The 14,577-nt window shown below is 41.9% G+C and overlaps 1 protein-coding gene across 2 annotated transcripts; it reads right to left on the reverse strand.

Moving 5' to 3' along the window:
* Positions 1 to 1,946: 1,946 nt before the first annotated feature.
* Positions 1,947 to 14,432, reverse strand: POGLUT2 (protein O-glucosyltransferase 2). 2 transcript variants are annotated; one of them, XM_062020557.1, is made up of 10 exons: positions 14,046 to 14,432; positions 11,662 to 11,867; positions 10,659 to 10,864; positions 9,906 to 9,983; positions 5,645 to 5,817; positions 4,321 to 4,558; positions 3,536 to 3,745; positions 3,064 to 3,153; positions 2,428 to 2,532; positions 1,947 to 2,208 (listed from the first exon to the last, which is right to left on the reverse strand). In XM_062020557.1, the coding sequence occupies exons 1-10, from the start codon at positions 14,216 to 14,218 to the stop codon at positions 2,191 to 2,193; spliced, it is 1,497 nt and encodes a 498-aa protein (XP_061876541.1). In that variant the 5' UTR covers positions 14,219 to 14,432; the 3' UTR covers positions 1,947 to 2,190. The 2 variants fall into 2 exon arrangements, with proteins under 2 accessions (XP_061876541.1, XP_061876542.1); XM_062020558.1 differs by lacking the exon at positions 14,046 to 14,432 and adding an exon at positions 11,924 to 12,014 and having other exon boundaries at positions 11,662 to 11,833.
* Between the last annotated feature and the right edge of the window lie 145 nt (positions 14,433 to 14,577).

The raw sequence follows: 14,577 nt of genomic DNA on the forward strand, positions 1-14,577 counted from the left end.
AGGTATGACGTGTTGCACAAGGCTTCTGCCAGGAGGGTTCCAAAGAGGCGGATGGGGGAGTCTGGGCCTTGTTACCCAGGAGGAGGAGGAGGATCTCAGGCCTTCAGCTGAGCTCTGCAGTTGCAGCGTGGGTGAAACACTTTGTGTGTGTGCACAGCTGCCAAATTCTCTGTTGTGGGTTATAAGTAACCTGTTGGAAAATCCAAAGTTGTCGCAATGTATGAATTGCTCTCGGCAAGTGATCAGCAAGTTATCAGCTGAATGGTGACCTCTGAGGTGAAATGGCTGGTTGGTCCTGAGAAGAGCATCTTGGCATAGTTTCTGGAGCTGGTGTCCTCATCTCTGCTGCTGTGATTTCCTTAAACCCTGCTTGAGATCATTCTGTATCTGTGGGGTTTGCATCTTGCTGGACACAAGCAGGTGGCTTTAGCCTGAAGGTTGTTGTTAGGAGAGAGTGTTTATATGACAGTGCAAATTTGCTTTAAGATAGGCTGAGTCAGCCTTGGTGAGTTGAGAGGATACTTGTGATGTTTTGGGCAGGTGCTTGGATCAGATAGAATCACAGGTTGGAAGGGTCCTTTAGAGATCATCTAGTCCAAGCCCCCTGCAGAAGCAGGTCTACCTGGATCAGGTCACACAACAACGTGGGCAGCCTGTGCCAGGGCTCCATCACCCTCACAGTGAAATAGTTTTTCCTTATGTTTAAATGGAACTTTTTGTGTTCCAGTTTCTTTCCATTACGCCTTGTCCTGTCACTGGATACAACGGAAAGAAGGGATGCCCCAACCTCCTGACATCCACCATTTAGATATTTGTAAGTATTAATGAGATCCATCTGCAGTTCCCTGTCCCTCTTGAGCTGGGGAGCCCAGAACTGGACACAGGACTCCAGATGAGGCCTTACCAGGGCAGAGTAGAGAGGGAGAAGAACCTCCCTCGACCTGCTGGCCACACTCCCCTTGATGCATCCCAGAATGCCATTCGCCTTCTTGGCCATGATAGCTTTGTTTCAGTATTGTAAAAAAAAAACCCTATTCAAGATTGTTAGCACAATTAAATTAGAGCATACATTGTTTAACCACATGATTGAACAAACTATTCCTGGGCTTGCTCTTACTACAGTAAAAATAACAGGCAGGTGAAAGTTAAAAATGTTAATAAGAAACAATATTCTTCTGCTGTTTCTCACAAGATGGCCAAAGAGTACTGATCTCCCAGCAGTAATGTTGTTCCATAACATTCCATAACACACAGCTCAGTGTTTGCAAAGAAAATGGCTACATGGATTTTCAATTGACTGGCTGGGTTATAGAGAAAATAAATCTTCACTTTGGACTTGAAACAGAACTTGATGAATTCAGACTTGACTTTAAATCCAGCTATGGATCATTTTCAGATGATGTTGATATGCTCATAAGTAACAGTTGAATTGCTGAGTATTAGTGCAAAGAAGGTTATTTTAAAAATACTGTTGAAACAATGGTTGGTTTAGTTTCAGTGGTCACTGCTCAATGGTACTTACTTCTTCTTATAGTGCCAGAGACTGAATTTCACAGACAAAGCAATTGTGTAAAAAATCACATAGAACTTAAAACTTCCATCTAATATTCCTAAAGAATCATAGAATCATATAGAATCATAGAATGCTAGGGGTTGGAAGGGACCTTTAGAGATCATCTAGTCCAACCCCCATGTATCCAATGGCACTGTGTTTCTCCTTCACGTTAAAAAGATCTGTTATAAACCCATTGCTCTCTTTGAGAACAGCGATTCTCTCAGAAGAAAGTAAGTTATGGGCTGAAAAAAATGACTTTGGAGAAACAGGTGTAGATTTACAAGTTTGGGTTTTTTTTCAGAACACACTTGTGAATAGACTCAGTGTTAACACAAAGAATGAGTGAAAAGTATCTGCGTTGCTGTGGTATCTCAGGACAGTAACACGTGACTGATACAAACCTGGGTTTTATTAAAAAAAAAAATTAAAAACGTTTTTGAACAAGGCTCTGCAACCACTGCATGATGGAAGGGAAACAGCATACTTGGTTTTCTTCCATTTGTAGATCATGATAAAACTTCATCGTATCCATTGGTGTTACCCTCTGGCATTTTAATCCAAATTATTCCTCTTCCCTTAAGAAGACGGTCTGAATGTTGTCAGATATTCCAAAAAAGTGGCTTTATTTTCCTCTGTCAGAGTTCATCTTTTGTCTGCAGTCAAGAAAGAAGAAACGCTTTTCAGCTAATTGTAAACTCATTAAATTTTAACTGTCTAGTCCCCCCAAAACCTGTAACATGAATCATTTCCAGGTTGGCCAAGCGCTAATGGTATGGCCACTGGTCCCTGGGGGCACTGAGCAGTGCCCCTTCCCCCGTGGCTCAGAACTGAAGGCATCCAGCCCTCGACGTGCAACACTGTGTGTACGGTACCTTCTTTCTGTGGCAAGTGCATGGAAAAAGGTCGTCGTCTGTCTGCTGCACTTTCTCCATCCCATCTCGGATTTTTGGCTCACTCACTTGCAAGCTGGCATATTCCTAGGTGTAAGAAAAGGAAGGCATCGTCAATTCAGGAACTTGTTAGATGGGACCATCTGGTTGTAAATACAACACCGAGGCAGCCCAGTAATTCTGTAAAAACCCTGGGGCTACCCAATCTGTTGCTGCAACATGCTGCATCACAGACTGAGGTAAGCAGTTATTTTGCTGCAGACAGAAGTCCCTTCAGGTGCCTCACAGGACTTTCAGTATCTGGGTGCTAATGCACAGCTGTTGTTTGCAAGGCATGGGTCTGGTGTGGATACTTTCATCCCTGTAGGCAACATCTTGCAGGTTAGGTCAAGGCTGAGGGGATCCGATCGCTTCTCTCAATGCGCCAGCATAGCCATGAGGGCTTTCATAGGAAATAACTCCCTGTGGTGGCTGTGGACCAACTGAAGTTTTTGGTGGCTGCTGCTCACTCTCTGGCTTTGAGTACTGGGGTGGCCAATTTCGAGTACCTCTGTGGCCCTAAATTCTTTTCAGTAGGATTTCTAGTTTTGTACTAGGAATTGTTCAAAGTGTACTGACCTGGAAGAGTTTGAAATAGTAACAAAAAATGTGGTCTCCCATGAGATTGTTTCTTGCAAATTCTTGCCCAGATTTTGCAATATTTTTTGCCTGTCAAAGAAAATGAAAAGTTGTTTTAAAAAAAAACCTCAACAAAATAGTAGTTGTTTCAGGGTGCCAGTGTTGATCCTGGAGTCAAGAATAGAGCTGACTGTTTAGGATAAAATTAAGAATACTTCATAAAAAAAAGTTGAGAGTAAGGTTAAGAGTAAGGCACTCATAAAAATACTCTTAATTTTTCCCAAGTTCAATTTCATTTTAGATTAAAGTCAGTACTATGTATTTTTTTTGTGGGGGACTTTTTTCTTATTTGTAGAGCTGATAACAATAACTTTTAGGTCCTTGCAATAGATTTTTGTTTTAAAGAAATGCACCTTTTGCGCTTTCTGTTTTGCCTGGAAACATCTCTGAGTACTTGTAAATGTCTACTTACCTCTTCATCGTGCTCTTTTGCCCACTGTAGTTTTTCTAGTAGATCACTCAGGTCATTTTTAAATGGAATATAATGTTTCCATGGCTGCAGCTCGTTATAAAAATGCTCGTAGTAGATGGAGTCTTGCTTTAACACCACACTGTTTCCTGCTAGTAGATAAGGCAATCTGTATGCTGCCACTGTGCCATCAATATTAATTTGATATTTATACTGGAAAGAAAATGACCATAAGTTATTAACAAAGAGGAGATCCATGTAGCTTGGTTAGGTTACATTGTTCTGAGGGTGCCGGTATTGCTGATACCGAGAAACGTAGGGTTGGCTAGGCAAGCATCAGGGTTTAAGGAGCTTTTATTAGTGAGTTTGGAATTCATCACAGTGCAGGGTACAGAGAGATGCCCTTCTTCGGCAATTAAGTTCTCCAGAACTTCTTAGATGCTTATCCTCAGATGTGAGGGCAGGTGGGTCACTTCATCCACTGCTTTTCCCACTATGTTAGTTATGTTAGTAGTCCTGATTGCTGAATCACGAAAAAGAAATAAAAAGGAACTTGGGGTTACACAGGTTACACGAGGTCCTACACAACCTTTAGATGTAAACCGAACATTACTATCTGCAGTGCAAGAGCTACACAGCAGTTAGTCCCACTGGAGGGGATGCCTATTCGTGCCTGCTGCTGGTGTTGTGCTGAAAAACTAAGAATCACTTGATAATAAAAACCAAGTTACCTGGTAATGGGAAACACTGAGAACTCAGTTCTATGAAAGAAATGTTTAGTTGTTTACCTTAAAAAAATCAAAAAAGGAAATGTGCTTCACAATGGGGCCGTAGAGGCTTTCATCATGCTTGAAAAAAAAAAAGTTGGTGAAAGCAGCATCTATGATCTCTGGGTATTTCCTGCTGAGTTTGACGAGCTCGAGCCTCTCTTTGCGGCTGTCACGCCCTCTCCAGAACGCTGTGGTGTTCTTGTCTTCCCACGATGGGCCAGTGTTCGCTTGAACCGACATCATATCCAGGCTGACTCTGGAGGAGAAAGAACTGATTTCACAGCGAAGCCTCTTGGAAACCTTTTTGAGTGCAATTACATTAAAAAACAAAGCTTACAGTACCAACTGGCAAACAACGAAGGACGAGGGTAAGTTGTGAGCACACCCGTGTTATGTGTTGTGTTGGTATTTTTGCAGCAATTAAAAAAAACAGATGAGAGATGTCACATTCACAAGCCTGTGGGAAGATGGTGTTGGTCTGATGACAATGTGGCATGTGGAAAGAGTGCCTGTCCATGGGCATGGACAAAAGTAGCTAAAAGTGAGTATCACTGCCAGGCAGAGGGAGGTGATGCAGGATAACGCAACTGCCTTAACATGACATCGGGGGGTTGGACTAGAGGGTCTCTAAAGGTCCCTTCCAACCCCTACCATTCTGTGATTCTATGACATTTCACCTCCTTAAAAACTTTGCCAAATTAAAACACATAGATCGGGGATGCAAATTTAAGAAAAGCCTTTATTACCAAGTCAAGAAGCCTGAACTAGGTGGAGTGAAGTGATAAACAGGTTCAAAATAGACTATTTCTTATCTTAATTTCTATTTCTAGTTCTCTTATAAACTGGCTGCACAATGTTTCCAGATAACAACAGAGCAGTGACTGGGGCTGGTTATGATCAGTGACCAAAGCTGGAGATGGTGGGTCCTCGGTCAACCATTCTGGCTATGCTGGGCTTTAAAAGGTATAGAAAAAATAATTCTAGGAAAATCAGGAGGAAAAAAAAGAGATCTGGCCAGTTGTCGACATGTTTATGGAGGAGAAACAAAGCAAACAAACAAAATACCTACTCTTGAAACACTCCTGCTGCTTTCAGTGACTTGACCATGTTTAGATCAATTTTGTTTTTAAATAAAATAGTGAAGTATTTTCTGCATTACATAACACAAATGGCATATGTTAGCTTGGTTAAGATGAAGATATTGATTACACAGTTATTGCCTACGTACAGGGTGCCAATGTCTCGAGGGATAATAAGTACAGTTAATAACACTGTTAACACAAATATCTTTTTGGAAGATCCTTCACTGTGAATTTTGTGAAAACTTTAAGTGATTTCTTACCGTCCCATAGTCTCCAAAACAGAGTCTGTTAAGTCATATGTTGGCATGACAATGTCTTTTGACTCGCTGGACCCACACCATGAGAAGATGGGGTGCAGGTTTTGTGGGGGCTTCTTCTTCTCCAGAGGCCAGTCCCCCAAATTAACAAAAAATTCTACGTCTGGCATTTTCACCTAAACAGAAGCAAGTGAGGCACAAATAGCATTTAAATACAAAGCAGTACACTTCTGCTGGCATCTTGCATTTTGAAAACAACCTCACCAAGAGGAAAAACAGGTTTCTAATATACTTGAGGTACCTGTAATAATTCATTAAAGTTTAGAAACATGTTAGCAGTATTGAGACCACAGAATAAAGCCTACAAGATAAAAATATGTTGGGTTTTTTTCCAAAAGATTTGCACAAAGTAACATAAATGTTTTGTTTTGTTGTTTTAAGGGATAGGAACACCCCAGTTTAGATGATGGTTTCTTGTTGCACTTTACATGACTGGGCCACACAAGCTAGTGTGTCCAGGCTAGTGCTGGGATCTAGTAAGCAATTGTATATTTCCAAGGTAAGTTCCTCATTGACTGTATAGAAAACCAGTTGGGTGGTAAATTTGTTTTCTGTCATATCATCAGTGAACTGATTTGCCCTGCGTTGGCACAATGACTCAATCCAACAGATGTAACAGAAATGAACAGCCACAATGGGAAGACCACATTTAGTCAGTGCTGGGTTTAATAGTTAAGCACAACAACATCAGTTACTTAAAGTAATTGAGAGTATGGAACTGTATCTGAAATTACTGCTGCAGGCAAAAAGCAAGCAAAATACTATTGATGGCCAGGAAATGTTGTAACACTGGAATAGAGGGCATAATTTTGCCACTTTATGAAACTTGGATGTACCCCAATCTTGAGTGTTGTGTGTGGTTCTGGTATTTGCAAACAAAGTAAGAGAAGGTACAGAGAAAGGCAGCTACTGTGACAGGGAGGAACCAGCTGCTCTGTAAGGAGAAACTGAAATCGGTGCGACACTTCCATTTTCAAGAGCAGAAGGCTGAAGGCGACATATGGTCGAGTTTCAGAGAAGCCTGAAGGCATGTATGTCAGTGCAGAACTGCTGGTGGATCTGTTCTGAGCTCACCCTCTTCCATGACACTATTTCTAAAAAAAAATATAAATCTCCACTACCTCCCCCTCAGTTGCCTCTTTCAAAGCAAAAGAATCCCAATCAGAGTAGGTTGTCTTTTGCATGCCTGAACAGCCTTTTTGCCATGTAGTTCTTTTGGAGAAAGTAACATTTTCACTAAGATGGTTATTAAGCTTTGGAACGGGCTGCCCAGGGAGGTGGTGGAGTCACCATCCCTAGAGATATTCAAAAGATGCATAGATGAGGTGCTGAGGGATATGGTTTAGTTTAGTTTATGGGCCTGGAAGTGTGAGGTTGGTGGTTGGACTTGATGATCTTAAAGGTCTTTTCCAACTGTAGTGATTCTGTGATTCCACGAAATTAGTATTGCACCGTTTTTGCAAGACAGGCATGTCACAAGTTTTATATGGTGACATAATCTTTCTCCCTTTTTTTTGTCTCCCTCTTTAGTAAGTCTTTATTGAGTATTTGACTATTACAAACAAGTGATTATTATACTGGCATTTTTGGAAAACAGTTGGAACAAGTCCCAAGATCTCTGTCCTGACTATGAACAGGTAATTCAGAGATTGTGATTGTATGTATATGATTAGGACGTTTTGTCCAAGTATCATCATCAACTATCTTAATATCTGCATGATAAAATATCTTCTCTGAAGAATGACTATGAATGTTGATTAATTCTGAAACCCAAGTACAGAGATGTGTAAAAAAATAAGATTTTCAACATATTGCTGACTCATCATATATATGTATCAAAGCATTTCTCCTCTCAGACCCCTTTATTCTTCAGATCAGAATGACTAGTCACAGGCTGACCTCTCAGGATTCCTCTGTGGCCCGAACAGGCTTTGTTAAGTTTCTAATTTAATGCATATTTATGGACAGAGATAGAAATTAGTAATTTGCCCATTATCAAACACCCTCTTAAATGGTTTAAGATACTGTTCTCTAACTTGATGACACAGTAAGAAAACCTTTGGCAGAGACATGCAGAAACTGTCAAGACAGAGAAACAAAGCTGTACTTTATGTCTTCAGTATACAGAACAACAGAAAAGGTTTACTTGTGTACTTTCATGTCAGAGGTGGTTTTGCTACACCCTTTAATCTTCAGCACTGAACTTTGTTAGTACAGTGACATCTAATGGTTATAATGGACACAGAAAAGCTACAAAGTACCTTTATTTACATTCTCAATGGCAGAATCATTCCACGGGTTAAAACTTCTACAACCCAATACATGTACTGTCTTTCAGTAACACTATCTTAATAGAAATTCCTGAAGTATTTAATGGGGATGTGACATGTGATTTCTGTATCTGTAACTTTGAGTTTCTGTCCTTGGAGTTAGCAAATATTTTCCAACATTTAGCCTAAATACCTTTGATACAATCTAATTCCATTCTTTCTTGTCCAACACCAGGACAAGAAAACCAGGTAAGCACCCTTCCACCTGTCACACAGCAACCTTTTAGATCAAGCTGACATTCACACCTTTCCTCAGACACTGTTAGATTAAGCAAACCCTACTTAAATGAACCTTATTTGTATCTCTGAGTCATTCTTACCATTATCCTGTGCAATGTCAGTAACTGAACAATCTTCCTTGAGGCACAATGCCCAAAAGCAGACGCAGTAACACTACTAATTCTGAGTATGGTGGACTCTACATTTCTGTCATGTTTGGGAGGGGGGTGAGGGGTGTGTGTGTGTTCAGCTTTTCGCAACAGCATGCCACTGTTGACTCATGTTAAATTTCTGATACTGTAACCTTCACACTTTTCTGCAGAGAATAACCACACTTACTCCCTATTTTAAATAGGTGTCATAACTATGTGACTTATCCATAGTGTAGTATCCTGTCCTTGCCACTTTATCCATTTTTCCATACAATTTCTCTTACTTGTTAAGAAAACCTTTAATTGGAGTGCTTGCAAGGTTCTTTCATTTTTTGTTATCTTAAAATTCAGTAAGCATATTCTCTAGTCCATCATTCAGTCAAAATATACCTAAGTTATTAAATGGGGACTGAACCTAGGACAAATCTCTGAAAAATACATTGGTGAAGCCTTCTATCTGTCTGGAAACATTGGCAACTATTGTCTAAGTAAGGCTTTCCAAGCAGGTTACAGTAGTGTCTTCCATGCAAAGTTTTCCTGTCTTGTTTATGAGAAACTTTTAAGATTTACCTTTAAAAGTCTAGCTAAAGTTAAGATACATGACACACATATGGGAAGCCTATTATCTCATTCCAGAAAGAAATTATAGTTGAGACTGATATTTTTATGATAAATCCACATTGTTTCATAGCAGTTACCTTATCTTTCAGCTGCCTATAAATAATGTGTTTATTTTTTTATTAGATAGGTGAACAACTCCATACTTCAGCAACTCCTTTCTCTTCCTTCTCTCCTTTATCCCTGATAAAATGCTTTGTACTTTTACAATCAAAAATAGATATTAACTTGGATATCTTCGTATTTCTTTCACTGATGTCTTCATGGAATAAACACATAGTTGTGTGTGCTGAAACTTCAGCCCTGCTAGATCCTGTCACTATGTATATAATGTCAGGTTTATTTCCAAAGTTTCCTTAGGAACAAGTCTGTGTAGTGCTTTTTCCTTGTACATCACAGGAGATTCACCACAGGCCACCTGTTGGGCTTTGGATATTCTTTTTTCAACCCTTCCCCTCTTGTTTTCAACACATGAAATTTAATGGAGAACAATACACATTCCCCCTTGGGTTTCTTTTTTTTTTTTCAGTCATGCAGCAAGATGTAAGAGGTACTGGCAGAGACAGAATTTTCTGTTAGATGCTACAAGATGATTTATTTAGTCTATAGAAAAACCAAACCACCCTCTGTCCAAATCTGTCAAAACTCTCTTATAAAAACCCGCTATTCAATTAACATTTGTGGTACTCCATATACTGATCATATAACATTCTAGAACACTGTAAGTTCAAACAATTAAAACCCATCTGACCTTTCCATTATTCATCAAAGAACAAGAAGAGCTTTTTAACAGAAATAGCAATAAATATGCTGAACTATGCTTGGTAAACCCAGGTTTCTATAAATTAGGACATATAGAAGAGATGACTGTACAGATGTACTCACTTTTCTTGTCAAAGAAAGCAGTATGGCATCCATGAAAATTCTGAAGCCAACATGTTCCCCATATGTCTTTATATAAACCTGAAAACAAACAAAGGTTTTACTGGTAAGGATTTTTCATTTTAGAGAGTAATTTAGAGCTCTATTAATAGCTTCATAACTACTTCTGACAGATTAAAAGAAGGACAAGCTTTGCTCGCTTTTGCAGACATTTTAGGTCTGTCTCCTCATAGAAAAAAGAAACTGCTTCTGCTGTGTTCCATTGTTCTCATTTCCCCATGAAGGTCTACTGAAGTCAGTAGAGTTCTGTTCGAAAAATCCAAGCAGCTCTGGATCCTCAGTGGAGCTAGAAGTGGTATGTGTTTACATCAGAATTCTGTACAACATAATTTATTGATGCATGTCAAATTAGATGATCATGACACTTCACAGTAATACAACTCAGGGAACAGAAAACTGAATTAGTATTGAGGAGACTTGGGTATGTGCCCAGTACTCATATTGACTGCTTGGGAAATAATTTGCCATCACTGTGTTTCAGCTGTAACGTGAACAAAAAGCACTTTACAAAGTAGGTCAGATAGTTGAGCTCATATGCAAAATGCAAGGTATTCAAGGACAGAGAAGCAAGTAAATGGAAGATTCTTAAAGAATGGACTATGAGAAGCTTTTCAACTGGGAGCAGCCAAACTGCTGCATAGTTGTATGACTTGCCACCAAATCCCAGTATGGAGGTAAGATCAACCCATTCCATACCTCATTATCTTTGATGGTGTAGTGGCACAAACTCTGTCTTTGTCCAAACCTCTGTGGAATTTCTTTTGCGATCTTATCTGGATCAACAATGGGAAAATTTGCTAGGTCTCTTTGAATCTGTGGAATGACTTGAGGGCAGTTCATCTCTTCCAGCCATGCACTGCTGTCCTCCTGAGGGCAGTCACAGTTTTCATGGTAAACAGGTCCTACCAGAAACAATTATTATAATTTACAGTAAGTCATGCTACTGAGCTGTTGAGGTTAGAAAAGAGGGACAGGCATTGAGCATTCGCTGATTAAGGCCAAACCTTAAGCAACTCTAAATGAACACACCTGAACTTTTTTGACTCCAGTGGAGTCATGCTAAGCTACATCAGCTTCTGTGTATTTGCTATCTGTATCTTTCATACAAGGACAGGCTGTGGGAACTGGGGCTGTTTAGTCTAGAGGAGACTGAGGGGAGATCTTATTAACATTTACAAATATATAAATGGTGGATGTCAGAAGGTTGGGACATCCCTTTTTTCTGTTGTAGCTAGCAACAGAACAAGAGGTAATGGGATGAAGCAGAAACACAAAAAGTTCCACTTATATTTAAGAAAAAACTATTTTACTGTGAGAGTGACAGAGCAGTGGAACATGCTGCCCAGAGGGGTTGTGGAGTCTCCTTCCTTGGAGGTCTTCAAGACCCGCCTGGACATGTTCCTATGCAACCTGATCTAGGTGAACCTGCTTCTGCAGTGGGGTTGGACTAGATGATCTCTAAAGGTCCCTTCCAACCCCTACCATTCTATGATTCTGTATTTGTCAGGCAGCAGCTTCATGGTATTTGTTTCTTTTTGTTACTTTGAACTGTGTTTGTAGGACACTTAAAATGAATCTATAATTCCAATGGGATTGATAGTCCAAAGAATCCCATATGATAATCCTGGGAGACATCCCGGGACACAGTTATGTGAGAAAAAGCTGTGGTAGGAAATCTGTGCATAGTGCTGCTTCTTACCTTTTAAAATATATGGAGACTTTGCAACATGTTTTTCTCCAGCTTTCACTTCTATCTTCAGGTTTCTGTAGCTTGCATACATCCTGTACCTCACCAGGAAGGAGCCATCTTTCCTATCTAACACTTGCACGCCAACCCGAGTGAACTGTTCATCAGGAGCAGTGATCTTCACCTGGAATGCATTTTCACCTGGCGATGAAGTGAACCTACCCAGAGAGTAAGGGGGAGCTCAATAAAAGAAACACACTTTTTAAAATCTCACCCATTCCTTTCCAAGTTGTCAGGTTTCCAGTGACTCTGCTGAGCCATGCTAGGTCTTTATGAGCACATCCTGACGTTCACAAGCAAGGCATATTTTTCTGAAGAGGGTTTTGGTAGGCTACCTGAAAAACCTCAAGCTGTTAAAAGCATTAGGTATCAAGAAGGTTCCACTGGAATACTCAGGAACACAGCTCCCAAATCACTTGGTGTCCTACAAGTTGAAAGGTGCTGGAAATACCATCTTTGATTATATCGGACCAGAGCAACTTTAAAAATCTAGCACAGCTCTTGATTGGCATTTGCTCAAGTGTAAAACGATAGGAAGGTAGAGGGCATGCAGTTAAGTGGATCTTGGTAGATCTGCCTTGGTGTCCTGGCCTGTAGTGACTGGACAAGGGGCAACAGTTTTAAACTGAAAGAAGGTAGATTTAGACTGAATATAAGGAAAAAACTCTTTAAGATGAGGCTAGTGAGGCAGTGGAACAGGCTGCGAAGAGAAGATGTGGATACTTCATCCCTGGAAATGTCCAAGGCCAGGATTGATGGATGGGCCTTTGAGCAATCTGATCTACTGAAAGATGTCCCTGCCCATGGCAAGGAGGTCAAACTAGAAGACCTCTAAAAGTCTATTCCAAACCAAACCATTCTATGGTTCTATAAAAAAAGAAATACTGGAACACACTTTAACCACTCAGTAAGTCTGTTATTTTACATACAGAAGGAAAACATTTCCAGATTATTTTTCAGGCATTATTTAAGGAAGTAAAGAAAAAAGTTAAACTACTTAATCGTTTTGGTAGCTTATACAGGGGAAAAAAAAGGTTATTACAAATGCCAGTGTCTTGGTAACAAAAAACATTATAGTGGTATAATGTAATTCAATGTGCACTTATGACACTTCAGTAAGATTCACCATACAGTAATCATAGAAAAATCTCCATAAAACCAAATAAAAGAATTTGCAAAATCACAAAGCTATTTATCATTGAGGTATTAACAAAATTGGCAGAGTCAAAATGCTGCATCTGCCAACTTTCTTCTTCCACTTCTTTAAACACAGTCCCAAATATGTAGTGAGAGCCTGGAACAGAGAGGTGGTGAGAGTGGCTGGACTAACAGCTTGCAGCCCAGCAGCCTGGTCACCTTTCCTGAAACTTGTGCAGACACACACTATAGAGCTGCCAGTTCAACTAAATGCAGGAGGCATTTACTCTCGAAGTGGAACTGGCAGCTTGCAGATGTGCACATGCCACCGTGCATCTCATCTGGACAACCTGTATGAAGCACTTTGAGCTCCTGTCTAGCTTGTACAGTCAGGAGTTTTTTTCCCTCTAGAAATGGAAAGCCACGAGTGCCCTCTGAAAACTTAAGTTCACCTACTTTGTTCCTATTCAGTTTACCTAATAGCCTACAGAGCAGTTCCTAAATTACTCTACTGACAGTGTGTCTATGTGCTTAAGGAGAAATATTGGTGTTGCTAACAGGAGAAACAAGCAGGACACCTGAACAGGTATATCAGAAATTAAATGTGTCAGTCATTGTTAAGGTTTTGACAAAGCAGAATAAACAGGCATGTCCTCCTGCTGAACCTTTTCACTCTCTTTTCTCACCTCATCCCCTTATGCAGTTATCTGACACTCCTCAAAAGACTTATTAACTTTTTCAAAGTGATAAACAGCAAAAAGCCACGTAAGGAGCCTTCAGCTTTTCCCTTTCCACGGGCAAACCCCAAGTAAATTTCTGGCTAAGATGTGAAAGTCATTCAGCTGGTGTCCACGGTCAGGCAAGGTCAGTCTCGCCAAGGGCTGGGCACCACTGCTATTCGAGGCAGGTCGAGGGGAGTGGGACGCTTCGTTCTCCTCACGGGAAATGCAGCAGTTTCCATTTAACCCCGGGAGCCGCAAGTATTTAAGTGGCTGCCCAAGGCGGGTAAAGCCGCGCTCCCGCAGAGGCTGCTGACGCCTGGGGATAGGCGCGCAGGAGGCTCTGCCGCTGCCCGCCTAACCCTCCTGACCGAGGGGAAAGGAGGGAAGCGGTGGGGAAAGAACGTGATTTTTTTTTAACCGCGCTTGGACTTCTTTCCGCCCGCCATCCCCGTGACGAGCAGCCGCCGCCGCGCTTACCTCTGCCCTTCGCCGTCCACGGCCTGCACGTAAAAGTAACGAGCGGGCAGGGCCGCCTCCGGCCGCAGCCCGGGCCCCCATACCGTGCTGCGCTCCGGGCACAGCCGGCCGACCCCGGCGGCCCCCGCCGCAACCGCCCCCAGGGCGACGCAGAACAGCCACAGCACACGCATTTACAGCACGTCGCCTGACGGAGACACACCGCCGAGGTGCGGGGACAGCGCAGCTGGGACCTCCCCCCTCCCCTCACCGCCGCACCGGAGAGTCCCGCCCTCGGCGCGGCTGCATGGGCCGGGGGCGTGCAAGGGAGGGACGGCGGCGCCGCTGCCGCGCTGTCCCTGGGCCCGGCTGGGATTCCTCAGGGCACCATCCCCGTGGCGCCTGAGGGGAGCGGGGCGGGGCGGGGAGGAGCCGTTGCCCGCCACTCCTACCGGCTTCCGCGAGGCGGGGAGGGGGCGCCGGCGCACTTCCCGCCCACAGGGGGTTTGCGGGCACCCGCCGTGTAGGGACCTGAGGAATGGCGTTTTTGTAT

This window comes from Colius striatus, chromosome 1 (genome assembly GCF_028858725.1).
Source record: "Colius striatus isolate bColStr4 chromosome 1, bColStr4.1.hap1, whole genome shotgun sequence".
NCBI lineage: Eukaryota > Metazoa > Chordata > Aves > Coliiformes > Coliidae > Colius > Colius striatus.